The 27,598-nt window shown below is 43.0% G+C and overlaps 1 protein-coding gene across 13 annotated transcripts in view; it reads right to left on the bottom strand.

Moving 5' to 3' along the window:
- The window catches only part of LOC106581569 (TPA-induced transmembrane protein), a 108,429-nt gene that overhangs the window by 35,233 nt on the left and 45,598 nt on the right, over positions 1-27,598 (bottom strand). For 12 of the 13 annotated variants that reach the window (XR_006761070.1, XR_006761071.1, XM_045704138.1 and 9 more), the window contains 2 exons: positions 26,074-26,295; positions 294-371 (listed from right to left, as the gene is read on the bottom strand). Coding sequence is in view for 11 of the 13 variants with exons in the window: in XM_045704138.1 (XP_045560094.1) it covers positions 294-371; positions 26,074-26,295 (300 nt within the window). In the remaining 2 variants the exon portion in view is untranslated. Of the gene's footprint in view, positions 1-293; positions 372-4,566; positions 5,021-26,073; positions 26,296-27,598 lie in introns of those variants that run through there. The other variant, XM_045704145.1, reaches the window with a different exon arrangement.

Here is a 27,598-nt window from a genome sequence, read left to right as displayed (position 1 = left end):
CTACTGTCACTGCTACTGTCACTGCTACTGTCACTGCTACTGTCACTGCTACTATCACTGCTACTGTCACTGCTACTGTCACTGTACTGTCACTGTACTGTCACTGCTACTGTCACTGTACTGTCACTGCTACAATGACACTTATGACAGTGAGGATGTGGCTGTGGTTACAATTAGACAGTAGTCCTTCCAACAGTAGGCTAGACATATTTTCCCCTGTGCTGTATATAAAAAGGCCACTGTGTTGTTGAGGGAGAAAGTAATTCAGCCACCAAATGGCAGTGATGACCCACCTGTTCAGGAGAAAGCAAGGGGTTTCCTTCCTCTGCTGCATCATTGGTGGTCAGCCTGGGTCTATTACCTGAAGTCATCTGCAATATGGAATGTGGAATTATACAAACATTCTAATGGACATTCTAATGAACATTCTAATGAACATTATAATGAACATTCCAATGGACATTCTAATGAACATTCTAATGAACATTCTAATGGACATTCTAATGAACATTCTAATGGACATTCTAATGAACATTCTAACGGACATTATAATGGACATTCTAATGGACATTCTAACGGACATTATAATGGACATTCCAATGGACATTCCAATGGACATTCTAATGGACATTCTAATGAACATTCTAATGAACATTCTAATGGACATTCTAATGGACATTCTAATGGACATTCTAATGGACATTCTAATGGACATTCTAATGGACATTCTAATGGACATTCCAATGGACATTCTAATGGACATTCTAATGAACATTCTAATGAACATTCTAATGGACATTCTAATGGACATTCTAATGGACATTCTAATGAACATTCTAATGGACATTCTAATGGACATTCTAATGGACATTCTAATGAACATTCTAATGGACATTCTAATGGACATTCTAATGGACATTCTAATGGACATTCTAATGGACATTCTAATGGACATTCTAATGGACATTCTAATGGACATTCTAACGGACATTCTAATGAACATTCTAACGGACATTCTAATGAACATTCTAATGAACATTCCAATGGACATTCTAATGAACATTCTAATGGAATACTTATTCTATTAGCTGTTCTGCCTAAATAAAAAGGTACTTATGAGCTGCATGTCTTTGAAAAAGATATGTGAGAGGATGTTTACAGTAGCCAAGTTTTATTACACTCCCCGAATGATATGCAGAAGCCAAATCAAATGTTTGTCCACCTGTCTGCATGTTCCAACTGAAACACATGTACGTTTCTGCAAGAATGTTCTCTGGTCACGGACAAACGTATGAGTTAGGAAAGTCTGAATTGCAAGACAAGTGAATGTTGCCAAAACAATGTCTAGCACTTCTGTGGCAACAATCAATGACATTATGAAACTATGGAGCAATCAATGTGAGCAGAAAGAAGCAACTTTCGGTTGTTACTGGGCAAAATACAGTTATGATATAGTGGGAGTTCAGATGCCTTTTCCTGTCCTGACATGACATCCTCTCTCTTAATGCTGCGAAGCAGACAAGTCCTTGTTCAACGGTACAGAGCCCTCAAGTTACAAGTTATTATACAATCCAACTATAGATATGTGGAATGTAACAGGATTTTCAGGAAACAAGTTAAAAATGTTCACCCAATATTTCCCAACCTTGGCATTGTAGCCCACCATGTCTTATTTAGGGCACGTCTTTGGAGAAGGGTTGTAATTGCAGTTTTCTGAAATCGCCGTTTCTTGATGTTAAGTTACACGCATTGATGCTTGCTATTGGTCCGTGACCGTTTCTTTTGCGTCGTGGCATTATCGCTTAGCCTAACCCTTCTCACTTTTCCTGACCTTAACCTCTTTTCTCCTAACCTGCGATGTAATCAAATCATCTGTGTCGAGAAACTATTCGTCTCATAACGCTGATGTGGTGGTACTGATGGCTTGTTTACGTAGCATGTTAGGTTAACTAATGTGGCAGGTTAGGTTAACTAATGTGGCAGGTTAGGTTAACTAATGTGGCAGGTTAGGATAACTAATGTGGCAGGTTAGGTTAACTAATGTGGCAGGTTAGGATAACTAATGTGGCAGGTTAGGATAACTAATGTGGCAGGTTAGGTTGACTAATGTGGCAGGTTAGGATAACTAATGTGGCAGGTTAGGATAACTAATGTGGCAGGTTAGGTTAACTAATGTGGCAGGTTAGGATAACTAATGTGGCAGGTTAGGATAACTAATGTGGCAGGTTAGGATAACTAATGTGGCAGGTTAGGTTAACTAATGTGGCAGGTTAGGATAACTAATGTGGCAGGTTAGGAGAACTAATGTGGCAGGTTAGGTTAACTAATGTGGCAGGTTAGGATAACTAATGTGGCAGGTTAGGATAACTAATGTGGCAGGTTAGGTTAACTAATGTGGCAGGTTAGGAGAACTAATGTGGCAGGTTAGGATAACTAATGTGGCATGTTAGGATAACTAATGTGGCAGGCTAGGTTAACTAATGTGGCAGGTTACTAGAACTAATGTGGCAGGTTAGGTTAACTAATGTGGCAGGTTAGGATAACTAATGTGGCAGGTTAGGATAACTAATGTGGCAGGTTAGGTTAACTAATGTGGCAGGTTAGGTTAACTAACGTGGCAGGTTAGGTTAACTAATGTGGCAGGTTACTAGAACTAATGTGGCAAGTTAGGTTAACTAATGTGGCAGGTTAGGAGAACTAATGTGGCAGGTTAGGTTAACTAATGTGGCAGGTTAGGATAACTAATGTGGCAGGTTAGGATAACTAATCTGGCAGGTTAGGATAACTAATGTGGCAGGTTAGGATAACTAATGTGGCAGGTTAGGATAACTAATGTGGAAGGTTAGGATAACTAATGTGGCAGGTTAGGTTAACTAATGTGGCAGGTTAGGTTAACTAACGTGGCAGGTTAGGTTAACTAATGTGGCAGGTTACTAGAACTAATGTGGCAAGTTAGGTTAACTAAAGTGGCAGGTTAGGATAACTAATGTGGCAGGTTAGGTTAACTAATGTGGCAGGTTAGGAGAACTAATGTGGCAGGTTAGGATAACTAATCTGGCAGGTTAGGATAACTAATGTGGCAGGTTACGAGAACTAATGTGGCAGGTTAGGATAACTAATGTGGCAGGTTAGGATAACTAATGTGGCAGGTTAGGTTAACTAATGTGGCAGGTTACTAGAACTAATGTGGCAGGTTAGGATAACTAATGTGGCAGGTTACTAGAACTAATGTGGCAGGTTAGGTTAACTAATGTGGTAGGTTAGGATAACTAATGTGGCAGGTTAGGTTAACTAATGTGGCAGGTTAGGATAACTAATGTGGCAGGTTGGGATAACTAATGTGGCAGGTTAGGATAACTAATGTGGTAGGTTAGGATAACTAATGTGGCAGGTTAGGTTAACTAATGTGGCAGGTTAGGATAACTAATGTGGCAGGTTAGGATAACTAATGTGGCAGGTTAGGATAACTAATGTGGCAAGTTAGGTTAACTAACGTGGCAGGTTAGGATAACTAATGTGGCAGGTTACTAGAACTAATGTGGCAGGTTAGGATAACTAATGTGGCAGGTTAGGTTAACTAATGTGGCAGGTTACTAGAACTAATGTGGCAGGTTAGGATAACTAATGTGGCAGGTAAGGCTAACTAATGTGGCAGGTTAGGTTAACTAATGTGGCAGGTTAGGAGAACTAATGTGGCAGGTTAGGATAACTAACGTGGCAGGTTAGGTTAACTAATGTGGCAGGTTAGGATAACTAATGTGGCAGGTAAGGCTAACTAATGTGGCAGGTTAGGAGAACTAATGTGGCAGGTTAGGTTAACTAATGTGGCAGGTTAGGATAACTAATGTGGCAGGTTAGGTTAACTAATGTGGCAGGTTAGGTTAACTAATGCGGCAGGTTAGGTTAACTAATGTGGCAGGTTAGGATAACTAATGTGGCAGGTTAGGTTAACTAACGTGGCAGGTTAGGATAACTAATGTGGCAGGTTAGGATAACTAATGTGGCAGGTTACTAGAACTAATGTGGCAGGTTAGGTTAACTAATGTGGCAGGTTAGGAGAACTAATGTGGCAGGTTACTAGAACTAATGTGGCAGGTTAGGTTAACTAATGTGGCAGGTTAGGTTAACTAATGTGGCAGGTTAGGTTAACTAATGTGGCAGGTTAGGAGACTGATGTTAAGGTTAAGAAAGGGGTTACGCTTAGCAACAATGCTACTGTTGTCAACAACTGTTATCCCAGATGCTAGATAGAGCTGTAATTGTAGCCACAATGGTACAAACCATCAGTAACATAAAACCTGAACTGACCAACCAACGGCAAGTATCAATGAACTGAACAATTGCATGCACTAATGGGCGTTTCCTGACATCAAGGAACGCCCAAATCAAGAAACGCTCCGAATGTCGGTCTGCAATACACCATATTGGACTTTTGTGCATTTGAAAAACTGAGTTGAGTTCTCAAGGTGACGTATCCTACAACTGAACCGAAACGACTTTCAATAACAGCCTACCCTTTTCTTTCTATTTACGAATATGGTATTAATCGATTCGATTTAAACTCACCTGTTGCTTAGAGGTATTTTCAGCGTGGTGATTGTTGTTGTCAAGGCTTACAGGGCATCGAACCGGCTGTAACTCGATGCTGTCCATGTTTCCCAACTTATTACAATACTCTGGAATAATATCCCCAAAACCCGGAACTATGAAACGCTTTTACCCTTTAATCAGTCTCAAGACAGTAGGCTATATTTAATAACGAAGATTTAATCAATACTGACGTACATGATAAGTTCTGAAAATATGTTTTGTAGTCTAATCAGCGATGTTATACAACCGCCATTAGACTACTCCTTTCTCCCCTGCCCAGCAGGTTGGCCCAGGTAACTTTTTCTTGTCAAGTTTCGATGGAGACGGAAGAAGGCGTTGTCTTTACTCAGAGCGAGAAAGAATAAAAGAAAAGAGAGTTCCCAAATGTGTCAAATAGACCAGCCGTTTTCCCTGTCAATAATGTCTGTTCCCATATAACATTTACATTTCATTCCATAGGCATTTTCCAGGACTTTTGACGCTTGTTGAGTAGGCTAGACTGTGTTACTTCAGTACTGTAGGAATGTCCCCTAATATTGATATGTAGTAAATATTGATAAACCATGGAATAGAGTAGAATTTATTAGAATATAATTTATTAGAATGGAATACAGTAGAATTTATTAGAATATAATTTATTAGAATGGAATAGAATGTATTAGAATAGAATGGAATAGAGTAGAATGGAATAGAATTTATTAGAATAGAATTGATTAGAATAGAATATAATGTATTAGAATGGAATAGAATGTATTAGAATAGAATGGATTAGAGTAGAATGGAATAGAATTTATTAGAATATAATTTATTAGAATGAATAGAATGTATTGGAATAGAGTAGAACGGAATATAATTTATTAGAATGAATAGAATGTATTACAATAGAATGGAATAGAGTAGAATGGAATAGAATTTATTAGAATATAATTTATTAGAATGGAATAGAATGTATTAGAATATAATGGAATAGGGTAGAATGGAATAGAATTTATTAGAATATAATTTATTAGAATGGAATAGAATGTATTAGAATAGAATGGAATAGAGTAGAATGGAATATAATTTATTAGAATAGAATTTATTAGAATGGAATAGAATGTATTAGAATAGAATGTATTAAAGTAGAATGGAAAGTAGAATGGAATAGGCAGGCATAGAAGGGAAGGTTTTGCTGTTAAAAAAAGAAGAAGTTAAATAAAGTTAAATAAAGGTTAAATTAAAATAAATAGCTGGGAGTATTTCGCTCCCATGTGTAAGAAGTGAGTACTGCAGGAAAGTACTGAGTACTGACCTCTGTACTGTCAATATTGACAGTACAATAAACATTTATCCTTCTATTTTCCTTTTTTTCAAATCCAAAAAGTGTAAGCACACACAGCCACAACTGAATAAAACAATGGCTTGTATGACTACTGTCTATACAGGCAAGAAGGCATCACTGTCCTACCAGTGGAGGCTCCTCAGAGGAGGAAGGGGAGGACCATGCTACTCAGTGCTTATTATTATTTTTTTAAATTATAGTGAAACACTAAAAATGTTATCCTTTTTAGATAAATCCCGAATAAATATATTCACTTTACCAAATAACTGATTAAAACACACTATTTTGCAATGAAGGTCTACAGTAGCCTCAACAGCACCCTCTAGGGTAGCACCATGGTATAGCCGGAGGACAGCTATTTTCCGTCCTCCTCTGAGTACATTGACTTCAATACAAAACCTAGGAGGATCATGGTTCTCACCCCCTTTCATGAACCCACACAGTAATTATGACAACTTCCGGAGGATGTCCTCCAACCTATCAGAGCTCTTGCAGTATGAACTGACATGTTGTCCACGAAATTAAAGGATCAGAGAATGAATCTAGTACTGAAAGCATAAGCTACACCTAGCTAGCACTGCAGTGTATAAAATGTGGTGAGTAGTTGACTCAAAGAGAGAGAAAGACAACAGTTGAACAGTTTGAACAAATTAATCACAAGTAGCAGCAGAGAGAGAGAGAGCTAGCTATATTTCATTGTACTTTTTCTTCATCTTAGTTTATCTTTCACATGCTTAGCTAATGCAGCTAATTTAGCCTCCTCAACAACCTGAGTCAAACTGAGAGGAATGCTATTTATGTTAGCTAGCTGGCCAAGACTATCCAACACTGCAACTCTTCCAAGTCAAGGAAAGCTTTCAGTTTTATTAATTTATTGCCAACAAGGCCCGTAGGTGTTACTGCTAAACTGCTTGCTGTACACTGCACTGCGTGATTGGTGTCACGTGCGCTCCTTCTCAGGCCTCCGGTTACCAGGCAGATCGTTACGGTGCACACCTGTCGCCATCGTTACGCGTACCAGCGCGTCGTCAGACTCACCTGGACTCCATCACTTCCCTGATTACCTTCCCTATATATGTCAGTCCCTTTGGTTCCTTCCCAAGGCGTCATTGTTTCCGTTTCATGTCTGTGCGTTGTTCGTGTTTCTTGTTTTGTATTTAGTTGCGTTTATTTATTAAAACACTCACTCCTTGAACTTGCTTCCCGACTCTCAGCGCACATCGTTACAATTGGATTGTGGGTTTACTAACGCGTTACTTCTAGTTTGGTGACTATAACGTTAATATGGTGACAACGTTATAGTTTGTGTAGCGGTTAGCGGTTATGATATGAAGGTTTGGCTTGGAGAGGTGCTTGCGTCTGGTCACAGACAGCTGTTGTGTTGTGCACTTGAAGTCCACAAGCGAAAGGAAAAGGAAAAAGGTGAGAGGAGGTGGAGGAGAGCGCATAGATGCCAGAATTAATTATACAACGAGCAAAGTGATGACGCTGTATGTGGCTGCCATGAAAGTGAACTGTGAGTGAGGATGATCAGGGGTGTATTCATTCTGCCAATTCTGTAGCAAAAACAAATAAAAATAAAAACATTTCTTAAATGGAAGCAAGCGGGAACGAAACAGGGAAGGGACCTACCTGAATTCGTCCAACAGAAACTCTCGTTACACAGCAGGTCAGCTAGATGCAGGTAAGAGTGTACAAGTCGGTATTGAATGTGTCACTGTCTGTCACCTTGATTACTCCAGCTTGTCTCTCGACCTGTGTGCACCTTCGTTGTAATCTTTCATTCATAGGCTAGGTTGTAACAACCTCATGATGGCTATAGGGGAAGATTCTAATATCATTTAGTAGCCTAAACCTATCGCTGTTACATTGAACTGGGTGAATGGAATATGAATGAGAGTCATCCAATATGCTCTAATAGAAATAAAGCCATGCTCATAAAAAAATTAAAAAAATGTTCCTCCCTTATCTTAAATGGCACCAACCGCCACTGAGTCCCACAGTAGTGGCTTTGAAGCCATCCTCATCACCACCAACTCTGGACGTACAATAATAAACATCAAGCTCCTTCATTCTATTTTTATTTATATGCTGCGGACCAGAGCCATAGATTCAGGCTATACAATACAAGCCATATATCTGTCACTCTCCTGTGTCAAATATACACTAGCATTGTAATTTTTACAGTGAGAAAAGCAAAAAAGTCTAAACTTGAATGTACACAACGATTGATAAACAGAATCAGCAAGTAAATCCCCAAAAACACCTTGAGAAATTACAAAACAAAAAGGGGCAAAACGGTTACAAATATAATTCGGTGACTGAGGGGGTGGATGAAAGAACATGCACGTTTGTAAACTGTTAGCTCCTTATACCGTTTTGTATTTATAGGCTGCGTTACCAAATGGTACCCTAATTCCCTATATAGTGCACTAATTTTAACCAGAGACCTATATGGGTCCTGGTCTAAAAGTAGTGCGCTATATAGGGAATAGGGTGCCATTTTGGGACGTAACCATTGTATTTCAGCACCTCCACTATCCTCTGTCCCTCTGGGTACTATCATTGCGGTGATGTTATGACCAAAGGAACAGATTGTTTCACAGGATTCCTTCCATTCCGTTTCCTGATCTTTCATTTGTTTTGTATTTTTTTACATTCCATTCATCAGAACAGAAAAGGACTCCAGACATTAAGAATAGCTTAAACCACAACCATTTTCCTTTCTATCTTTTCTTTTCAATTTAAATGTTTCTTTCAACAAGTGTGTTGCGTATTTATTGCCTTGCGGTTGGTCTGTATGATCATTGTCATGTAAAGACAACAGCTGCTTCTGTGGAAACCAGGGAAGGCTGTCATGTAAAGGTTAAAACCAACAACAAAAAAAAGTATGATATTTTAATATGGCATGAACACAACTATCTGATTGTCAAACAAATCACTTTAAAAAAAAGTAGGCTACCTGCGGGCTGCACACATGGAAATAGACATCTGTGTATTCATGGATGCCAAATGAAGCCATGCTTCCCCAAAAAAGGTGAACAATTTTTTTTTTAAAAACATGAAAATGTTTCATAATTGTCCTTCGAAAAATGTCCTACTCTTTTTGCTCAGACAGCAGCATCAGATAGATAGGCTACACGTACTGTTTTACTTTCTCCATTGAGATTGATGTGTCTCGCTGTCGGCGAGAGTCTCAGTCAAATTATCAATATTATCAACAATTCACACCCTGCTCCAGTGTCCTAGAGCTTGACAAGCTGCCTGTCCTCCAGTGAGAGAGTTGACCAGGAGAGATGACCAGGAGAGGTGACCAGGAGAGGTGAGAGGTGACCAGGAGAGGTGACCAGGAGAGGTGAGAGGTGACCAGGAGAGGTGACCAGGAGAGGTGAGAGGTGACCAGGAGAGATGACCAGGAGAGGTGAGAGGTGACCAGGAGAGGTGAGAGTTGACCAGGAGAGGTGAGAGGTGACCAGGAGAGGTGAGAGGTGACCAGGAGAGATGACCAGGAGAGGTGAGAGGTGACCAGGAGAGGTGAGAGTTGACCAGGAGAGGTGAGAGGTGACCAGGAGAGGTGACCAGGAGACGTGACCAGGAGAGGTGCCCAGGAGAGGTGAGGAGAGGTGACCAGGAGAGAGGAGAGGTGACCAGGAGAGGTGAGAGGTGACCAGGAGAGGTGAGAGGTGACCAGGAGACTTGACCAGGAGAGGTGAGAAGGTGACCAGGAGAGGTGACCAGGAGAGGTGACCAGGAGAGGTTAGTGGTGACCAGGAGAGGTGAGTGGTGACCAGGAGAGGTGAGAGGTGACCAGGAGAGGTGAGAGGTGACCAGGAGAGGTGAGAGGTGACCAGGAGAGGTGAGAGGTGACCAGGAGAGGTGAGTGGTGACCAGGAGAGGTGAGAGGTGACCAGGAGAGGTGAGAGGTGACCAGGAGAGGTGACCAGGAGAGGTGAGAGGTGACCAGGAGAGGTGAGAGGTGACCAGGAGAGGTGACCAGGAGAGGTGAGAGATGACCAGGAGAGGTGAGAGGTGACCAGGAGAGATGAGAGGTGACCAGGAGAGATGAGAGGTGACCAGGAGAGATGACCAGGAGAGGTGACCAGGAGAGGTGAGACGTTACCAGGAGAGGTGAGACGTGACCAGGAGAGGTGACCAGGAGAGGTGAGAGGAGACCAGGAGAGGTGACCAGGAGAGGTGAGAGATGACCAGGAGAGGTGAGAGGTGACCAGGAGAGATGAGAGGTGACCAGGAGAGAGAGGTGACCAGGAGAGGTGACCAGGAGAGGTGACCAGGAGAGATGACCAGGAGAGGTGAGACGTGACCAGGAGAGGTGACCAGGAGAGGTGACCAGGAGAGGTGAGAGAAGACCAGGAGAGGTGAGAGAAGACCAGGAGAGGTGACCAGGAGAGGTGAGAGGTGACCAGGAGAGGTGAGAGGTGACCAGGAGAGATGAGAGGTGACCAGGAGAGATGAGAGGTGACCAGGAGAGGTGACCAGGAGAGGTGACCAGGAGAGGTGAGACGTGACCAGGAGAGGTGACCAGGAGAGGTGACCAGGAGAGGTGAGAGGTGACCAGGAGAGGTGCAGGAGAGATGACCAGGAGAGGTGAGACGTGACCAGGAGAGGTGACCAGGAGAGGTGACCAGGAGAGGTGAGAGGTGACCAGGAGAAATTGAGGTGACCAGGAGAGTTAACCAGGAGAGGTGACCAGGAGAGGTGAGAGGTGACCAGGAGAGTTAACCAGGAGAGGTGACCAGGAGAGGTGAGACACCTGGGCCAAATACTATAAAGATAACTATTACTTCAAACTGCTGCAGAAACCAGAAACTATCACCTCCAACAATAGCTGATAGAACACAAAGCCATGCAGAGGATCGTCTATACATCGCTAACAGACACATTTAAATGTGACAGGTGTGCAAGGAAAGATTTAATTCTGGGAACCAAGATTATGCAGGATGCAGAATGTCCAACGATGTGTTCTTAGAAATCAAAGCAAGTTTCATAATTAATGAGGATGCATCCCAAATGACACCCTATTCCTTATATAGTGCACTACTTTTAACCAGGGCTCTGGTCAAAAGTAGTGCACTTTGAAGGCAATATTATGGGGCCCTGGTCAAAAGTAGTGCACTTTGAAGCAGTAGGGTATCAAGTGGGACTGATTGTATGATTTTTTTTTTTCAACAGTGATTTGTAAACATTGTTCAGAGGTGTTCATCCCTTTCCTGAGGCTGTGCTGGATCCTCCTGTTCTTCTGTTTGGTTGTTGTCTATTGTTCCATAAGAGCTACAAGACCCTTCCTTCTCATCTATGGCCTCCAGAGAATCTGAAGCCTGGGGCTCACCTAGCGCCTTTCCCCCAGCTTCCTCCTTCCCATCCTGGGTGGTTGGGGCTGCCTCGACTGTCTCCTCCTCCAGAACTTTGTCCTCTTTGGCCTGTTCACTGTCCCTGTCATTGTCTCCGGTCTCTGTCAGAGTGTCTGGGTGAGACGTGCGGCTTCCCTGGGTTTCCCCGCCCTCCCGTGTCTGCTCAAACACCTGGTCCTCGGCCCCGTTCACCTGCGGGACGTCTGGGTTACCTTGTAACACACCCACTCCCTCAGAGACTACGCCCTCCTCGCCACATGACTGCCGGTGCTGCCGTGTGGGCGGACGCCTCTTGAAGGACAGCCGAACTCGACTCTACGTGGGGAGAGAGAGAGAGAGAGAGAGAGAGAGAGAGAGAGAGAGAGAGAGAGAGAGCGAGAGAAACAGGAAAGACTGAGTATTGTGTAACACACAATAGCTAATGAATAAAGTCAGGCTTTAGTAAGACTTGATGATCTTTGAGCTCGGTTACAATCTCTGTTTTTCTATGATTTTGGCCTTCTGCACTTTAGTACAATATCATAAAAAGACAACCATTAGTCATGTTTGTGTTTCTGTTTTATTAGGAACAAACTTAAACACAATATGCATTTTAATGTTTAATTATGGACTCTGTTGCTAATTACTTGTAAGAATCTAACAAGCCAAATAGAATAGTAGTAGTAGGGCACTAGATCAGAGGGACAGATCCTAGAGGAGTAGGGCACTAGATCAGAGGGACAGATCCTAGAGGAGTAGGGCACTAGATCAGAGGGACAGATCCTAGAGGAGTAGGGCACTAGATCAGAGGGACAGATCCTAGAGGAGTAGGGCACTAGATCAGAGGGACAGATCCTAGAGGAGTAGGGCACTAGATCAGAGGGACAGATCCTAGAGGAGTAGGGCACTAGATCAGAGGGACAGAGCCTAGAGGAGTAGGGCACTAGATAAGAGGGACAGATCCTAGAGGAGTAGGGCACTAGATAAGAGGGACAGATCCTAGAGGAGTAGGGCACTAGATAAGAGGGACAGATCCTAGAGGAGTAGGGCACTAGATCAGAGGGACAGATCCTAGAGGAGTAGGGCACTAGATCAGAGGGACAGAGCCTAGAGGAGTAGGGCACTAGATCAGAGGGACAGATCCTAGAGGAGTAGGGCACTAGATCAGAGGGACAGATCCTAGAGGAGTAGGGCACTAGATCAGAGGGACAGATCCTAGAGGAGTAGGGCACTAGATCAGAGGGACAGATCCTAGAGGAGTAGGGCACTAGATCAGAGGGACAGAGTCTAGAGGAGTAGGGCACTAGATCAGAGGGACAGATCCTAGAGGAGTAGGGCACTAGATAATATACTTTTTGATTTTGGATCCCGCAACTCGGTTAGCCTCAGTTGTTGTGATCTTTACTATTTTTCCCGGGATCCTGCCAGATCAAAAAGCCAGACCAAAAAAGCAGGGGCGCAACTTTCACTGGGGACAGGGGTGACATGACATGTCCCTCCGCCACATTCTGAAATTGCAATTTTGTCCTCTCCAGTTTTATCATTTGGAATGTGATATAAAACGAGGCAACGGTGTGCTTTAGGACCATGCAGACGCCTCAGAGCGGTTGGGTAGGCTGTTAATCCGACCTAAAAATAATAAAATAATAATAATAAAAAACTTCTAAAACCAAGGTTGTGCCCCTGTCAAAAACTCTTAAGTTGTTTGTCGTATCTAGCTACAATCCTAGCTGGTAGCTATCAGTATTAAGCTAGCAGGGTTTTCAACGAACAGCTTGAACACAGCCCACGACGTGATTGGCCCTTGTGGCTGAGACCGTGGAGGTGTCCCATGCTAATTGTAGCTGTATTCCCTGCTGCTTTTTCCCTGCAACCTGACCTGGTTGGAACTGTGTTGTATAGCTACCAACGTTAGCCGATGCTGATACCAACGTTAGCCGATGCTGCTACCAACGTTAGCCGACGCTGCTACCAACATTAGCCGATGCTGCTAGTCCCGTGTGGCTCAGTTGGTAGAGCATGGTGTTTGCAACGCCAGGGTTGTGGGTTTGATTCCCACGGGGGACCAGTACGGAGATAAAAATGTATGAAATGTATGCATTCACTACGGTAAGTCGTTCTGGATAAGAGTGTCTGCTAAATGACTAAAATGTAAATGCTACCAACGTTAGCCGATGCTGCTACCTACGTTAGCCGATGCTGCTACCAACGTTAGCCGATGCTGCTACTAACAGTATGTGCAAAGACACAATGCTTTCGTGCTCACCACTGTGAAAGGATTTAAAGTAGGACACATAGCTACTTGGGAACCCAAGCCCAGCTACTTTTTCTTTCTCTTCTACCACAGTAGCCGGACGCCGCTCTGGTCTGGTGGAAGTGTCGCCTCCGTGTCGGTTCTCCACAGCCGACTGGCCGTTACTCTGCAGGGATCTGATCCCTGAAGGGGTCTCCCGCTTCCCTGGAGAACGGAGCTAGGTAGGATACTCCTCGATAACATGGAGGATGTTCCTATTCTCGATCCTACCAACCGACCATAGTGATATGTCACTCTCTGTGGAAAATCGAAAACAGCATCCTCTGGCAACGGGGGGCCTCCTTGGAGATGTTAGGCCCGGACCGGACACAGACCAGAAACAGCTTCACCACCCTGGATCCAGAGGTTCCGGCACCTTCTTTCCCTGGGAGCTTCCAATTCGAGATTGGATGCGGCTGTATCTGCGCCTTCGTCCTCTGTTCTGTCTCCGTCTCCGGTGGCTTCTACCTCAGGTTCAGATCCTCAGAGCTCCCACCCTCATCAGACTGTGAGGCTGTCTAAGTCTTCGGCCCATCCATCATCCACAATGGATACTACAGCTAGCTCGGGTCCATCAGGCCCCACTGCCCTTCGGTCCTTGAGGGGTTTGCGAAACCTCCAGATCTCCTCAGCCATTGCACTAGCTGTTGTCATCGGCAGTTGTATTGTAAGAAACATCTTGGTTCCCGGGGCAAAAACCCTGTGCTATCCTGGAGCATGAGTACAGGACGTTACAAGGCTGCTTCCGACCGCTCTACCACAGATTCTGGGAGCTGACGCTGTCGTAGTCCATGTGGTGTCAAACAACATTAGGAGGGTTGGCTCGGAACTTCTGAAAATTGTTTTTAAAGAACTGATTCTAGCACTGAATGATTCCAAAAAAGCGGCCAACTATTTCAGGTCCGGCACCATGGTTGGGCTGTGGGTGCGAAAGATTCAGCAGGCTACTGGCATTACAAATCTGGCCAGAAAATTGGATAAACTTACTCATTCAAGTGTTTTTCTTTATTTTTACTATTTTCTACATTGTAGAATAATAGTGAAGACATCAAAACTATGAAATAACATATATGGAATCATGAAGTAACCAAAAAAGTGTTAAACAAATCTAAATATATTATATATTTGACATTCTTCAAAGTAGCCAGCCTTAGCCTTGATGACAGCTTTGCACACTCTTGGCATTCTCTCAACCAGCTTAGTCACCTGGAATGCATTTCAATTAACAGGTGTGCCTTGTTAAAAGTTAATTTGTGGAATTTATTTTCTTCTTAATGTGTTTGAGCCAATCATTTGTGTTGTGACAATATAGGGGTGCTATACAGAAGATAGCCCTATTTGGTAAAAGAACAATTCCATATTATGGCAAGAACAGCTCAAATAAGCAAAGAGAAACGACAGCCCATCATTACTTTAAGACATGAAGGTCAGTCAGGAATATTTCAAGAACTTTGAAAGTTTCTTCAAGTGCAGTCGCAAAAACCATCAAACGCTATAATGAAACTGGCTCTCATGAGGACCGCCACAGGAAAGGAAGACCCAGTTACCTCTGCTGCAGAGGATAAGTTCATTAGAGTTACCAGCATCAGAAATTGCAGCCCAAATAAATGCTTCTCAGAGTTCAAGTAAGAGACACATCTCAACATCAACTGTTCAGAGGAGACTGTGTGAATCAGGCCTTCATGGTTGAATTGCTGCAAAGAAACCACTACTAAAGGACACCAATAAGAAGAAGAGACTTGCTTGGGACAAGAAACACGAGCAATGGACATTTGACCAGTGGAAATCTGTCCTTTGGTCTGATGACTCCAGATTTGAGATTTTGGGTTCCAACCGCCGTGTCTTTGTGAGACGCAGAGTAGGTGAACGGACAATCTCCGCATGTGTGGTTCCCACCGTGAAGCATGGATGAGGAGGTGTGATGGTGCTTTGCTGGTGACACTGTCTGTGATTTATTTAGAATTCAAGGCACACTTAACCAGCATGGCTACCACAGCATTCTGCAGTGATTTGCCATCCCATCTGGTTTGGGCTTAGTGGGAGTATCATTTGTTCTTCATCAGGACAATGACCCAACACACCTCCAGGCTGTGTAAGGGCTATTTGACCAAGAAGGAGAGTGATGGAGTGCTGCATTAGATGACCTGGCCTCCACAATTACATTTTACATTTTAGCCATTTAGCAGACGCTCTTATCCAGAGCGACTTACAGTAGTGAATGCATACATTTGATTTCATACATTTTTATTATTATTATTTTTTTTTTCTGTGCTGGCCCCCCGTGGGAATCGAACCCACAACCCTGGCGTTGCAAACACCATGCTCTACCAAATGAGCTACAGGGAAGGCTGACCACAATCACCCGACCTCAACCCATTTGAGATGGTTTGGGATGAGTTGGACCACAGAGTGAAGGAAAAGCAGTCAACAAGTGCTCAGCATATGTGGGAACTCCTGCAAGACTGTTGGATCATGGTTACTACATCATGGTTACTACATTACTACATGATGTGTTATTTCATAGTTTTGATGTCTTCGCTATTATTCCACAATGTAGAAAATAGTAAAAATAAAGAAAAACCTTTGAATGAGTAGGTGTGGCCAAACTTTTGACTAGTAAAATTTTGGAACCCACAATCTATCTGCAATGTTAAAGCTGATTTACCCCTTAAATTTAAAAAATAAATAAAAGAATGATGGAGGAGGAGGGAGAAGGAATGGAGGAGGGGGAGGAGGAGGAGGAGGAGGGAGAAGGAATGGAGGAGGGGAGGAGGAGGAGGAGGAGGAGGGAGAAGGAATGATGGAGGAGGAGGAGGAGGAGGGAGAAGGAATGATGGAGGAGGAGGGAGAAGGAATGGAGGAGGAGGAGGAGGAGGAGGAGGGAGGGAGAAGGAATGGAGGAGGAGGAGGGAGGGAGAAGGAATGGAGGAGGAGCAGGGAGGGAGAAGGAATGGAGGAGGAGGAGGGAGAAGGAATGGAGGAGGGAGGGAGAAGGAATGGAGGAGGAGGAGGGAGGGAGAAGGAATGGAGGAGGAGGAGGAAGGAGAAGGAATGCAGGAGGAGGAGGAAGGAGGGAGAAGGAATGGAGGAGGAGGAGGAGGGAGGGAGAAGGAATGGAGGAGGAGGAGGAGGAGGGAGGGAGAAGGAATGGAGGAGGGAGAAGGAATGGAGGAGGAGGAGGAGGAGGGAGAAGGAATGGAGGAGGAGGAGGAGGAAGGAGAAGGAATGGAGGAGGAGGAGGAAGGAGGGAGAAGGAATGGAGGAGGAGGATGAGGAGGAGGGAGGGAGAAGGAATGGAGGAGGAGGAGGAGGAGGGAGGGAGAAGGAATGGAGGAGGAGGAGGAGGGAGAAGGAATGGAGGAGGGAGGAGGAGGGAGAAGGAATGGAGGAGGAGGAGGAAGGAGGGAGAAGGAATGGAGGAGGAGGAGGAGGGAGGAGGGAGAAGGAATGGAGGAGGAGGAAGAGGAGGAGGGAGGGAGAAGGAATGGAGGAGGAGGGAGAAGGAATGGAGGAGGAGGAGGAGGGAGAAGGAATGGAGGCGGGAGGAGGAGGGAGAAGGAATGGAGGAGGAGGAGGAAGGAGGGAGAAGGAATGGAGGAGGAGGAGGAGGAGGGAGGGAGAAGGAATGAGGAGGAGGAGGAGGGAGAAGGAATGGAGGAGGAGGAGGGAGAGAGAAGGAATGAGGAGGAGGAGGAGGGAGAAGGAATGGAGGAACAGGAGGAGGAGGGAGGGAGAAGGAATGGAGGAGGGAGGAGGAGGAGGAGGAGGAGGAGGAGAGGTGAAGGAATGGAGGAGGAGGAGGGAGGGAGAAGGAATGGAGGAAGAGGAGGAGGAGGGAGGGAGAAGGAATGGAGGAGGGAGGAGGAGGAGGAGGAGGAGGGAGGGAGAAGGAATGGAGGAAGAGGAGGAGGAGGGAGGGAGAAGGAATGGAGGAAGAGGAGGAGGAGGAGGGAGGGAGAAGGAATGGAGGAGGAGGAAGAGGAGGAGGGAGGGAGAAGGAATGGAGGAGGAGGAGGAGGAGGGAGGGAGAAGGACTGGAGGAGGAGGAGGGAGGGAGAAGGAATGGAGGAGGAGGAGGAGGGAGGGAGAAGGAATGGAGGAGGGAGGAGGAGAAGGGAGGGAGAAGGAATGGAGGAGGGAGGAGGAGGAGGGAGGGAAAAGGAATGGAGGAGGAGGAGGGAGGGAGAAGGAATGGAGGAGGGAGGAGGAGGAGGGAGGGAGAAGGAATGAGGAGGAGGAGGGAGGGAGAAGGAATGGAGGAGGGAGGAGGAGGAGGGAGGGAGAAGGAATGGAGGAGGAGGAGGAGGAGGGAGGGAGAAGGAATGGAGGAGGAGGAGGAGGGAGGGAGAAGGAATGGAGGAACAGAGGAGGCGGGAGAAGGAGGGAGGAAGGGAAGAGTGGAGGATGAGGGAAGGAGGGAGGAGTAGGCTAAGTGGATTACACTTCCAATCCCCCTGGTCCCTGTGTTGAGCCACTGCAGGAGGCCTGTTCCTGGGTTTACAGAGCATAGAAATAGAATCTATAGAAGGGGCTTAGAATGTCTAACCCCGGCAATTTGACCTGAACAGGGAGGCCCATTCTCTAGATTATATTTCTATGTTACAGAGGGCCTATTTTAGTACAGCAGGACACACAGCTTGGGACACGTGTCACCAGGGGGAGAGGGAATAAGTGGCCTTGAGTGATGTCACAGCTCACGTACAGGAGATGGCGTGAGAGACCAAGACCACAAGGCTTCCACTGACTGACGTAGGACCACCAAATCAAATCAAATCAAAAGTGTATTTGTCACGTACGCTGAATGCAACAGGTGTAGACCTTACAGTGAAATGCTGAATGCAACAGGTGTAGACCTTACAGTGAAATGCTGAATACAACAGGTGTAGGTAGACCTTACAGTGAAATGCTGAATACAACAGGTGTAGGTAGACCTCACAGTGAAATGCTGAATACAACAGGTGTAGTAGACCTTACAGTGAAATGCTGAATACAACAGGTGTAGTAGACCTCACAGTGAAATGCTGAATATAACAGGTGTAGTAGACCTTACAGTGAAATGCTGAATACAACAGGTGTAGTAGACCTTACAGTGAAATGCTGATTACAACAGGTGTAGACCTCACAGTGAAATACTGAATACAACAGGTGTAGTAGACCTTACAGTGAAATGCTGAATACAACAGGTGTAGTAGACCTTACAGTGAAATGCTGAATACAACAGGTGTAGTAGACCTCACAGTGAAATGCTGAATACAACAGGTGTAGTAGACCTTACAGTGAAATGCTGAATACAACAGGTGTAGTAGACCTTACAGTGAAATGCTGATTACAACAGGTGTAGACCTCACAGTGAAATACTGAATACAACAGGTGTAGTAGACCTTACAGTGAAATGCTGAATACAACAGGTGTAGTAGACCTTACAGTGAAATGCTGAATACAACAGGTGTAGTAGACCTTACAGTGAAATGCTGATTACAACAGGTGTAGACCTCACAGTGAAATACTGAATACAACAGGTGTAGTAGACCTTACAGTGAAATGCTGAATACAACAGGTGTAGTAGACCTTACAGTGAAATGCTGAATACAACAGGTGTAGTAGACCTTACAGTGAAATGCTGAATACAACAGGTGTAGTAGACCTCACAGTGAAATGCTGAATACAATAGGTGTAGTAGACCTCACAGTGAAATGCTGAATACAACAGGTGTAGTAGACCTTACAGTGAAATGCTGAATACAACAGGTGTAGTAGACCTTACAGTGAAATGCTGAATACAACAGGTGTAGTAGACCTTACAGTGAAATGCTGATTACAACAGGTGTAGACCTCACAGTGAAATACTGAATACAACAGGTGTAGTAGACCTTACAGTGAAATGCTGAATACAACAGGTGTAGTAGACCTTACAGTGAAATGCTGAATACAACAGGTGTAGTAGACCTCACAGTGAAATGCTGAATACAACAGGTGTAGTAGACCTTACAGTGAAATGCTGAATACAACAGGTGTAGTAGACCTTACAGTGAAATGCTGATTACAACAGGTGTAGACCTCACAGTGAAATACTGAATACAACAGGTGTAGTAGACCTTACAGTGAAATGCTGAATACAACAGGTGTAGTAGACCTTACAGTGAAATGCTGAATACAACAGGTGTAGTAGACCTCACAGTGAAATGCTGAATACAACAGGTGTAGTAGACCTTACAGTGAAATGCTGAATACAACAGGTGTAGTAGACCTTACAGTGAAATGCTGATTACAACAGGTGTAGACCTCACAGTGAAATACTGAATACAACAGGTGTAGTAGACCTTACAGTGAAATGCTGAATACAACAGGTGTAGTAGACCTTACAGTGAAATGCTGAATACAACAGGTGTAGTAGACCTTACAGTGAAATGCTGATTACAACAGGTGTAGACCTCACAGTGAAATACTGAATACAACAGGTGTAGTAGACCTTACAGTGAAATGCTGAATACAACAGGTGTAGTAGACCTTACAGTGAAATGCTGAATACAACAGGTGTAGTAGACCTTACAGTGAAATGCTGAATACAACAGGTGTAGTAGACCTCACAGTGAAATGCTGAATACAATAGGTGTAGTAGACCTCACAGTGAAATGCTGAATACAACAGGTGTAGTAGACCTTACAGTGAAATGCTGAATACAACAGGTGTAGTAGACCTTACAGTGAAATGCTGAATACAACAGGTGTAGTAGACCTTACAGTGAAATGCTGATTACAACAGGTGTAGACCTCACAGTGAAATACTGAATACAACAGGTGTAGTAGACCTTACAGTGAAATGCTGAATACAACAGGTGTAGTAGACCTTACAGTGAAATGCTGAATACAACAGGTGTAGTAGACCTCACAGTGAAATGCTGAATACAACAGGTGTAGTAGACCTTACAGTGAAATGCTGAATACAACAGGTGTAGTAGACCTTACAGTGAAATGCTGATTACAACAGGTGTAGACCTCACAGTGAAATACTGAATACAACAGGTGTAGTAGACCTTACAGTGAAATGCTGAATACAACAGGTGTAGTAGACCTTACAGTGAAATGCTGAATACAACAGGTGTAGTAGACCTTACAGTGAAATGCTGAATACAACAGGTGTAGTAGACCTCACAGTGAAATGCTGAATACAACAGGTGTAGTAGACCTCACAGTGAAATGCTGAATACAACAGGTGTAGTAGACCTTACAGTGAAATGCTGAATACAACAGGTGTAGTAGACCTTACAGTGAAATGCTGAATACAACAGGTGTAGTAGACCTCACAGTGAAATGCTGAATACAACAGGTGTAGTAGACCTCACAGTGAAATGCTGAATACAACAGGTGTAGTAGACCTTACAGTGAAATGCTGAATACAACAGGTGTAGTAGACCTCACAGTGAAATGCTGAATACAACAGGTGTAGTAGACCTCACAGTGAAATGCTGAATACAACAGGTGTAGTAGACCTCACAGTGAAATGCTGAATACAACAGGTGTAGGTAGACCTTACAGTGAAATGCTGAATACAACAGGTGTAGTAGACCTTACAGTGAAATGCTGAATACAACAGGTGTAGTAGACCTCACAGTGAAATGCTGAATACAACAGGTGTAGTAGACCTCACAGTGAAATGCTGAATACAACAGGTGTAGACCTCACAGTGAAATGCTGAATACAACAGGTGTAGTAGACCTTACAGTGAAATGCTGAATACAACAGGTGTAGTAGACCTTACAGTGAAATGCTGAATACAACAGGTGTAGTAGACCTCACAGTGAAATGCTGAATACAACAGGTGTAGTAGACCTTACAGTGAAATGCTGAATACAACAGGTGTAGTAGACCTTACAGTGAAATGCTGAATACAACAGGTGTAGTAGACCTTACAGTGAAATGCTTACTTACAGGCTCTAACCAATAGTGCAAAAAAGGTATTAGGTGAACAATAGGTAGGTAAAGAAATAAAACAACAGTAAAAAGACAGGCTATATACAGTAGAGAGGCTATATACAGTAGAGAGGCTATATACAGTAGAGAGGCTATATTCAGTAGAGAGGCTATATACAGTAGAGAGGTTATATACAGTAGACAGGCTATATACAGTAGAGAGGATATATACAGTAGAGAGGCTATATACAGTAGAGAGGCTATATACAGTAGAGAGGCTATATACAGTAGAGAGGCTATATACAGTAGAGAGGCTATATACAGTAGACAGGCTATATACAGTAGACAGGCTATATTCAGTAGAGAGGCTATATACAGTAGAGAGGTTATATACAGTAGACAGGCTATATACAGTAGAGAGGCTATATTCAGTAGAGAGGCTATATACAGTAGAGAGGCTATATACAGTAGAGAGGCTATATACAGTAGAGAGGCTATATACAGTAGACAGGCTATATTCAGTAGAGAGGCTATATACAGTAGAGAGGTTATATACAGTAGACAGGCTATATACAGTAGAGAGGCTATATTCAGTAGAGAGGCTATATACAGTAGAGAGGCTATATACAGTAGAGAGGCTATATACAGTAGAGAGGCTATATTCAGTAGAGAGGCTATATACAGTAGAGAGGCTATATTCAGTAGAGAGGCTATATACAGTAGAGAGGTTATATACAGTAGAGAGGCTATATACAGTAGAGAGGTTATATACAGTAGACAGGCTATATACAGTAGAGAGGCTATATACAGTAGAGAGGCTATATTCAGTAGAGAGGCTATATACAGTAGAGAGGTTATATACAGTAGAGAGGCTATATACAGTAGAGAGGCTATATACAGTAGACAGGTTATATACAGTAGAGAGGCTATATACAGTAGAGAGGCTATATACAGTAGAGAGGCTATATTCAGTAGAGAGGCTATATACAGTAGAGAGGCTATATACAGTAGAGAGGTTATATACAGTAGCGAGGCTATATACAGTAGAGAGGCTATATACAGTAGCGAGGCTATATACAGTAGCGAGGTTATATACAGTAGCGAGGCTACATACAGACACCGGTTAGTCAGGCTGATTGAGGTAGTATGTACATGTAGGTATGGTTAAAGTGACTATGCATATATGATGAACAGAGAGTAGCAGCAGCGTAAAAAGAGGGGTTGGTGGGGGGGGGGGCATGGGACGGCACACAATAGTCTGGGTAACCATTTGATTACTTGGGTTACGTCACAGGCAGTATACCCAGCACAGAAAGGGTGTTCAAATTAACGCCAAATGATGATGTTCAATACAGCTACAATATCAATATACTGCTGTAGGTTACTATACAGCTACAATATCAATCTACTGCTGTAGGTTACAATACAATATCAATCTACTGCTGTAGGTTCAATACAGCTACAATATCAATCTACTGCTGTAGGTTACAATACAATATCAATCTATTGCTGTAGGTTACAATACAATATCAATCTATTGCTGTAGGTTCAATACAGCTACAATATCAATCTACTGCTGTAGGTTACAATACAATATCAATCTACTGCTGTAGGTTACAATACAATATTAATCTATTGCTGTAGGTTCAATACAGCTACAATATCAATCTACTGCTGTAGGTTACAATACAATATCAATCTACTGCTGTAGGTTACTATACAGCTACAATATCAATCTACTGCTGTAGGTTCAATACAGCTACAATATCAATCTACTGCTGTGGTTACAATACAGCTACAATATCAATCTACTGCTGTAGGTTACAATACAGCTACAATGTCAATCTACTGCTGTAGGTTACAATACAATATCAATCTACTGCTGTAGGTTACAATACAGCTACAATATCAATCTACTGCTGTAGGTTACAATACAATATCAATCTACTGCTGTAGGTTACTATACAATATCAATCTACTGCTGTAGGTTACAATACAGCTACAATATCAATCTACTGCTGTAGGTTACAATACAATATCAATCTACTGCTGTAGGTTACAATACAATATCAATCTACTGCTGTAGGTTACAATACAATATCAATCTATTGCTGTAGGTTACAATACAGCAACAATATCAATCTACTGCTGTAGGTTACAATACAATATCAATCTATTGCTGTAGGTTACAATACAGCTACAATATCAATCTACTGCTGTAGGTTACAATACAATATCAATCTACTGCTGTAGGTTACAATACAATATCAATCTACTGCTGTAGGTTACAATACAATATCAATCTATTGCTGTAGGTTACAATACAGCAACAATATCAATCTACTGCTGTAGGTTACAATACAATATCAATCTATTGCTGTAGGTTACAATACAGCTACAATATCAATCTACTGCTGTAGGTTACAATACAATATCAATCTACTGCTGTAGGTTACAATACAGCTACAATATCAATCTACTGCTGTAGGTTACAATACAGCTACAATATCAATCTACTGCTGTAGGTTATAATACAATATCAATCTACTGCTGTAGGTTACAATACAATATCAATCTACTGCTGTAGGTTACAATACAATATCAATCTACTGCTGTAGGTTATAATACAATATCAATCTACTGCTGTAGGTTACAATACAATATCAATCTACTGCTGTAGGTTATAATACAATATCAATCTACTGCTGTAGGTTACAATACAATATCAATCTACTGCTGTAGGTTACAATACAGCTACAATATCAATCTACTGCTGAATGTTACAATACAATATCAATCTACTGCTGTAGGTTACAATACAATATCAATCTACTGCTGTAGGTTACAATACAGCTACAATATCAATCTACTGCTGTAGGTTACAATACAATATCAATCTACTGCTGTAGGTTACAATACAGCTACAATATCAATCTACTGCTGTAGGTTACTATACAGCTACAATATCAATCTACTGCTGTAGGTTACAATACAGCTACAATATCAATCTACTGCTGTAGGTTACAATACAATATCAATCTACTGCTGTAGGTTACTATACAGCTACAATATCAATCTACTGCTGTAGGTTACAATACAGCTACAATATCAATATACTGCTGTAGGTTACAATACAGCTACAATATCAATATACTGCTGTAGTTACAATACAGCTACAATATCAATCTACTGCTGTAGGTTACAATACAGCTACAATATCAATCTACTGCTGTAGGTTACTATACAATATCAATCTACTGCTGTAGGTCACAATATCAATCTAATGCTGTAGGTTACAATACAATATCAATCTACTGCTGTAGGTTACAATACAATATCAATCTACTGCTGTAGCTTACAATACAATATCAATCTACTGCTGTAGGTTACAATACAATATCAATCTACTGCTGTAGGTTACAATACAATATCAATCTACTGCTGTAGGTTACAATACAGCTACAATATCAATCTACTGCTGTAGGTTACAATACAATATCAATCTACTGCTGTAGGTTACAATACAATATCAATCTACTGCTGTAGGTTACAATACAATATCAATCTACTGCTGTAGGTTACAATACAGCTACAATATCAATCTACTGCTGTAGGTTACAATACAATATCAATCTACTGCTGTAGGTTACAATACAATATCAATCTACTGCTGTAGGTTACAATACAATATCAATCTACTGCTGTAGGTTACAATACAATATCAATCTACTGCTGTAGGTTACAATACAGCTACAATATCAATCTACTGCTGTAGGTTACAATACAATATCAATCTACTGCTGTAGGTTACAATACAATATCAATCTTCTGCTGTAGGTTACAATACAATATCAATCTACTGCTGTAGCTTACAATACAATATAAATTTACTGCTGTAGGTTACAATACAGCTACAATATCAATCTACTGCTGTAGGTTACAATACAATATCAATATACTGCTGTAGGTTACAATACAATATCAATTTACTGCTGTAGGTTACAATACAATATCAATATACTGCTGTAGGTTACAATACAATATCAATCTACTGCTGTAGGTTACAATACAGCTACAATATCAAATATCAAACCTACCCTGCTGATGTACATTACAGTACACAAAGATCCTATACATGTAATTCTATGCACCTAGCCACAAAGATCCTATACATGTAATTCTATGCACCTAGCCACAAAGATCCTATACATGTAATTCTATGCACCTTGCGACAAAAGACCTGCTGTTGCCATGACATAGACTGACCAGGTGAATCCAGGTGAAAGCTATGATCCCTTATTGATGTCACTTGTTAAATCCACTTCAATCAGTGTAGATGAAGTGGAGGATGACAGGTTAAAGAAGGATTTTTAATTGAGACATGGATTGTGTGTGTGTGTGCCAATCAGACGGTGAATGGGAAAGACAAAATATTTAAAGTTCCTTTGAACGAGGTATGGTAGTAGGTGCCAGGCACACCAGTTTGTGTGAAGAACTGCAACACTCCTGGGTTTCTCCACACTCAACAATTTCCCGTGTGTATCAAGAATGTGTTCCTAATGTTTTGTATACTCGGTGTAGAATATACAATGTTCATCACGAGAATCTCTACCTTGTTGAAGCTGGGTAATGGGGTCCCCTCCGCCGGGCTCTCAAAGCATACCGGCTCCTCCTCCTCAATGGACAGCTGGGGCCTCAGGGTGGGGCTGAGTGGGCTGCAGGGGCTTGTAGGAAAGAAGCAATGGGTTGTGGGGGAGGTGGGCGTCGGCGCCAGCTTCACCTCGGGACTCTTGGGCGAGGGTAGCAGAGAGGTGGGCGACAGGGTTAGGTTTGCCTGGAGAGAGAGAAAGAGAGAGAGGGAGAGAGAGCAAGAGAGAGAGAGACAGAGAGAGAGAGAGAGAGACAGAAAGACAGAGAGAGAGAGACAGAGAGAGACAGAGAGAGAGAGAGAGAGAGAGAGAGAGAGAGAGAGAGACAGAGACAGAGACAGAGAAGTCAGTTCCTATTACCTTGCAGTCTCACCATAACAGGTTTTTATATACCTGTCCAGGGGCTACAGATCAAAGTCCACCTTTAGCAAAAAAGCTTGATTCTTGATTCTGGTACGAAGTTTTAAAGAAGAACATGTACATTACACATGACACAGGCTTCCAGGTGACATTCATCAACACTGACCCACTCCTCCTATTCACATAGACAGTGACCCACTCCTCCTATTCACATAGACACTGACCCACTCCTCCTATTCACATAGACACTGACCCACTCCTCCTATTCACATAGACTCTGACCCACTCCTCCTATTCACATAGACAGTGACCCACTCCTCCTATTCACATAGACAGTGACCCACTCCTCCTATTCACATAGACACTGACCCACTCCTCCTATTCACATAGACACTGACCCACTCCTCCTATTCACATAGACTCTGACCCACTCCTCCTATTCACATAGACAGTGACCCACTCCTCCTATTCACATAGACAGTGACCCACTCCTCCTATTCACATAGACGCTGACCCACTCCTCCTATTCACATAGACGCTGACCCACTCCTCCTATTCACATAGACGCTGACCCACTCCTCCTATTCACATAGACGCTGACCCACTCCTCCTATTCACATAGACACTGACCCACTCCTCCTATTCACATAGACACTGACCCACTCCTCCTATTCACATAGACTCTGACCCACTCCTCCTATTCACATAGACACTGACCCACTCCTCCTATTCACATAGACACTGACCCACTCCTCCTATTCACATAGACACTGACCCACTCCTCCTATTCACATAGACACTGACCCACTCCTCCTATTCACATAGACTCTGACCCACTCCTCCTATTCACATAGACAGTGACCCACTCCTCCTATTCACATAGACAGTGACCCACTCCTCCTATTCACATAGACACTGACCCACTCCTCCTATTCACATAGACGCTGACCCACTCCTCCTATTCACATAGACGCTGACCCACTCCTCCTATTCACATAGACGCTGACCCACTCCTCCTATTCACATAGACACTGACCCACTCCTCCTATTCACATAGACACTGACCCACTCCTCCTATTCACATAGACACTGACCCACTCCTCCTATTCACATAGACTCTGACCCACT

Source organism: Salmo salar, chromosome ssa20, assembly GCF_905237065.1.
Source record: "Salmo salar chromosome ssa20, Ssal_v3.1, whole genome shotgun sequence".
In the NCBI taxonomy this organism is placed as follows: domain Eukaryota; kingdom Metazoa; phylum Chordata; class Actinopteri; order Salmoniformes; family Salmonidae; genus Salmo; species Salmo salar.
The sequence above is the reverse complement of the archived record's forward strand: the minus strand, read 5'-3'. Positions and strand labels throughout refer to the sequence as shown.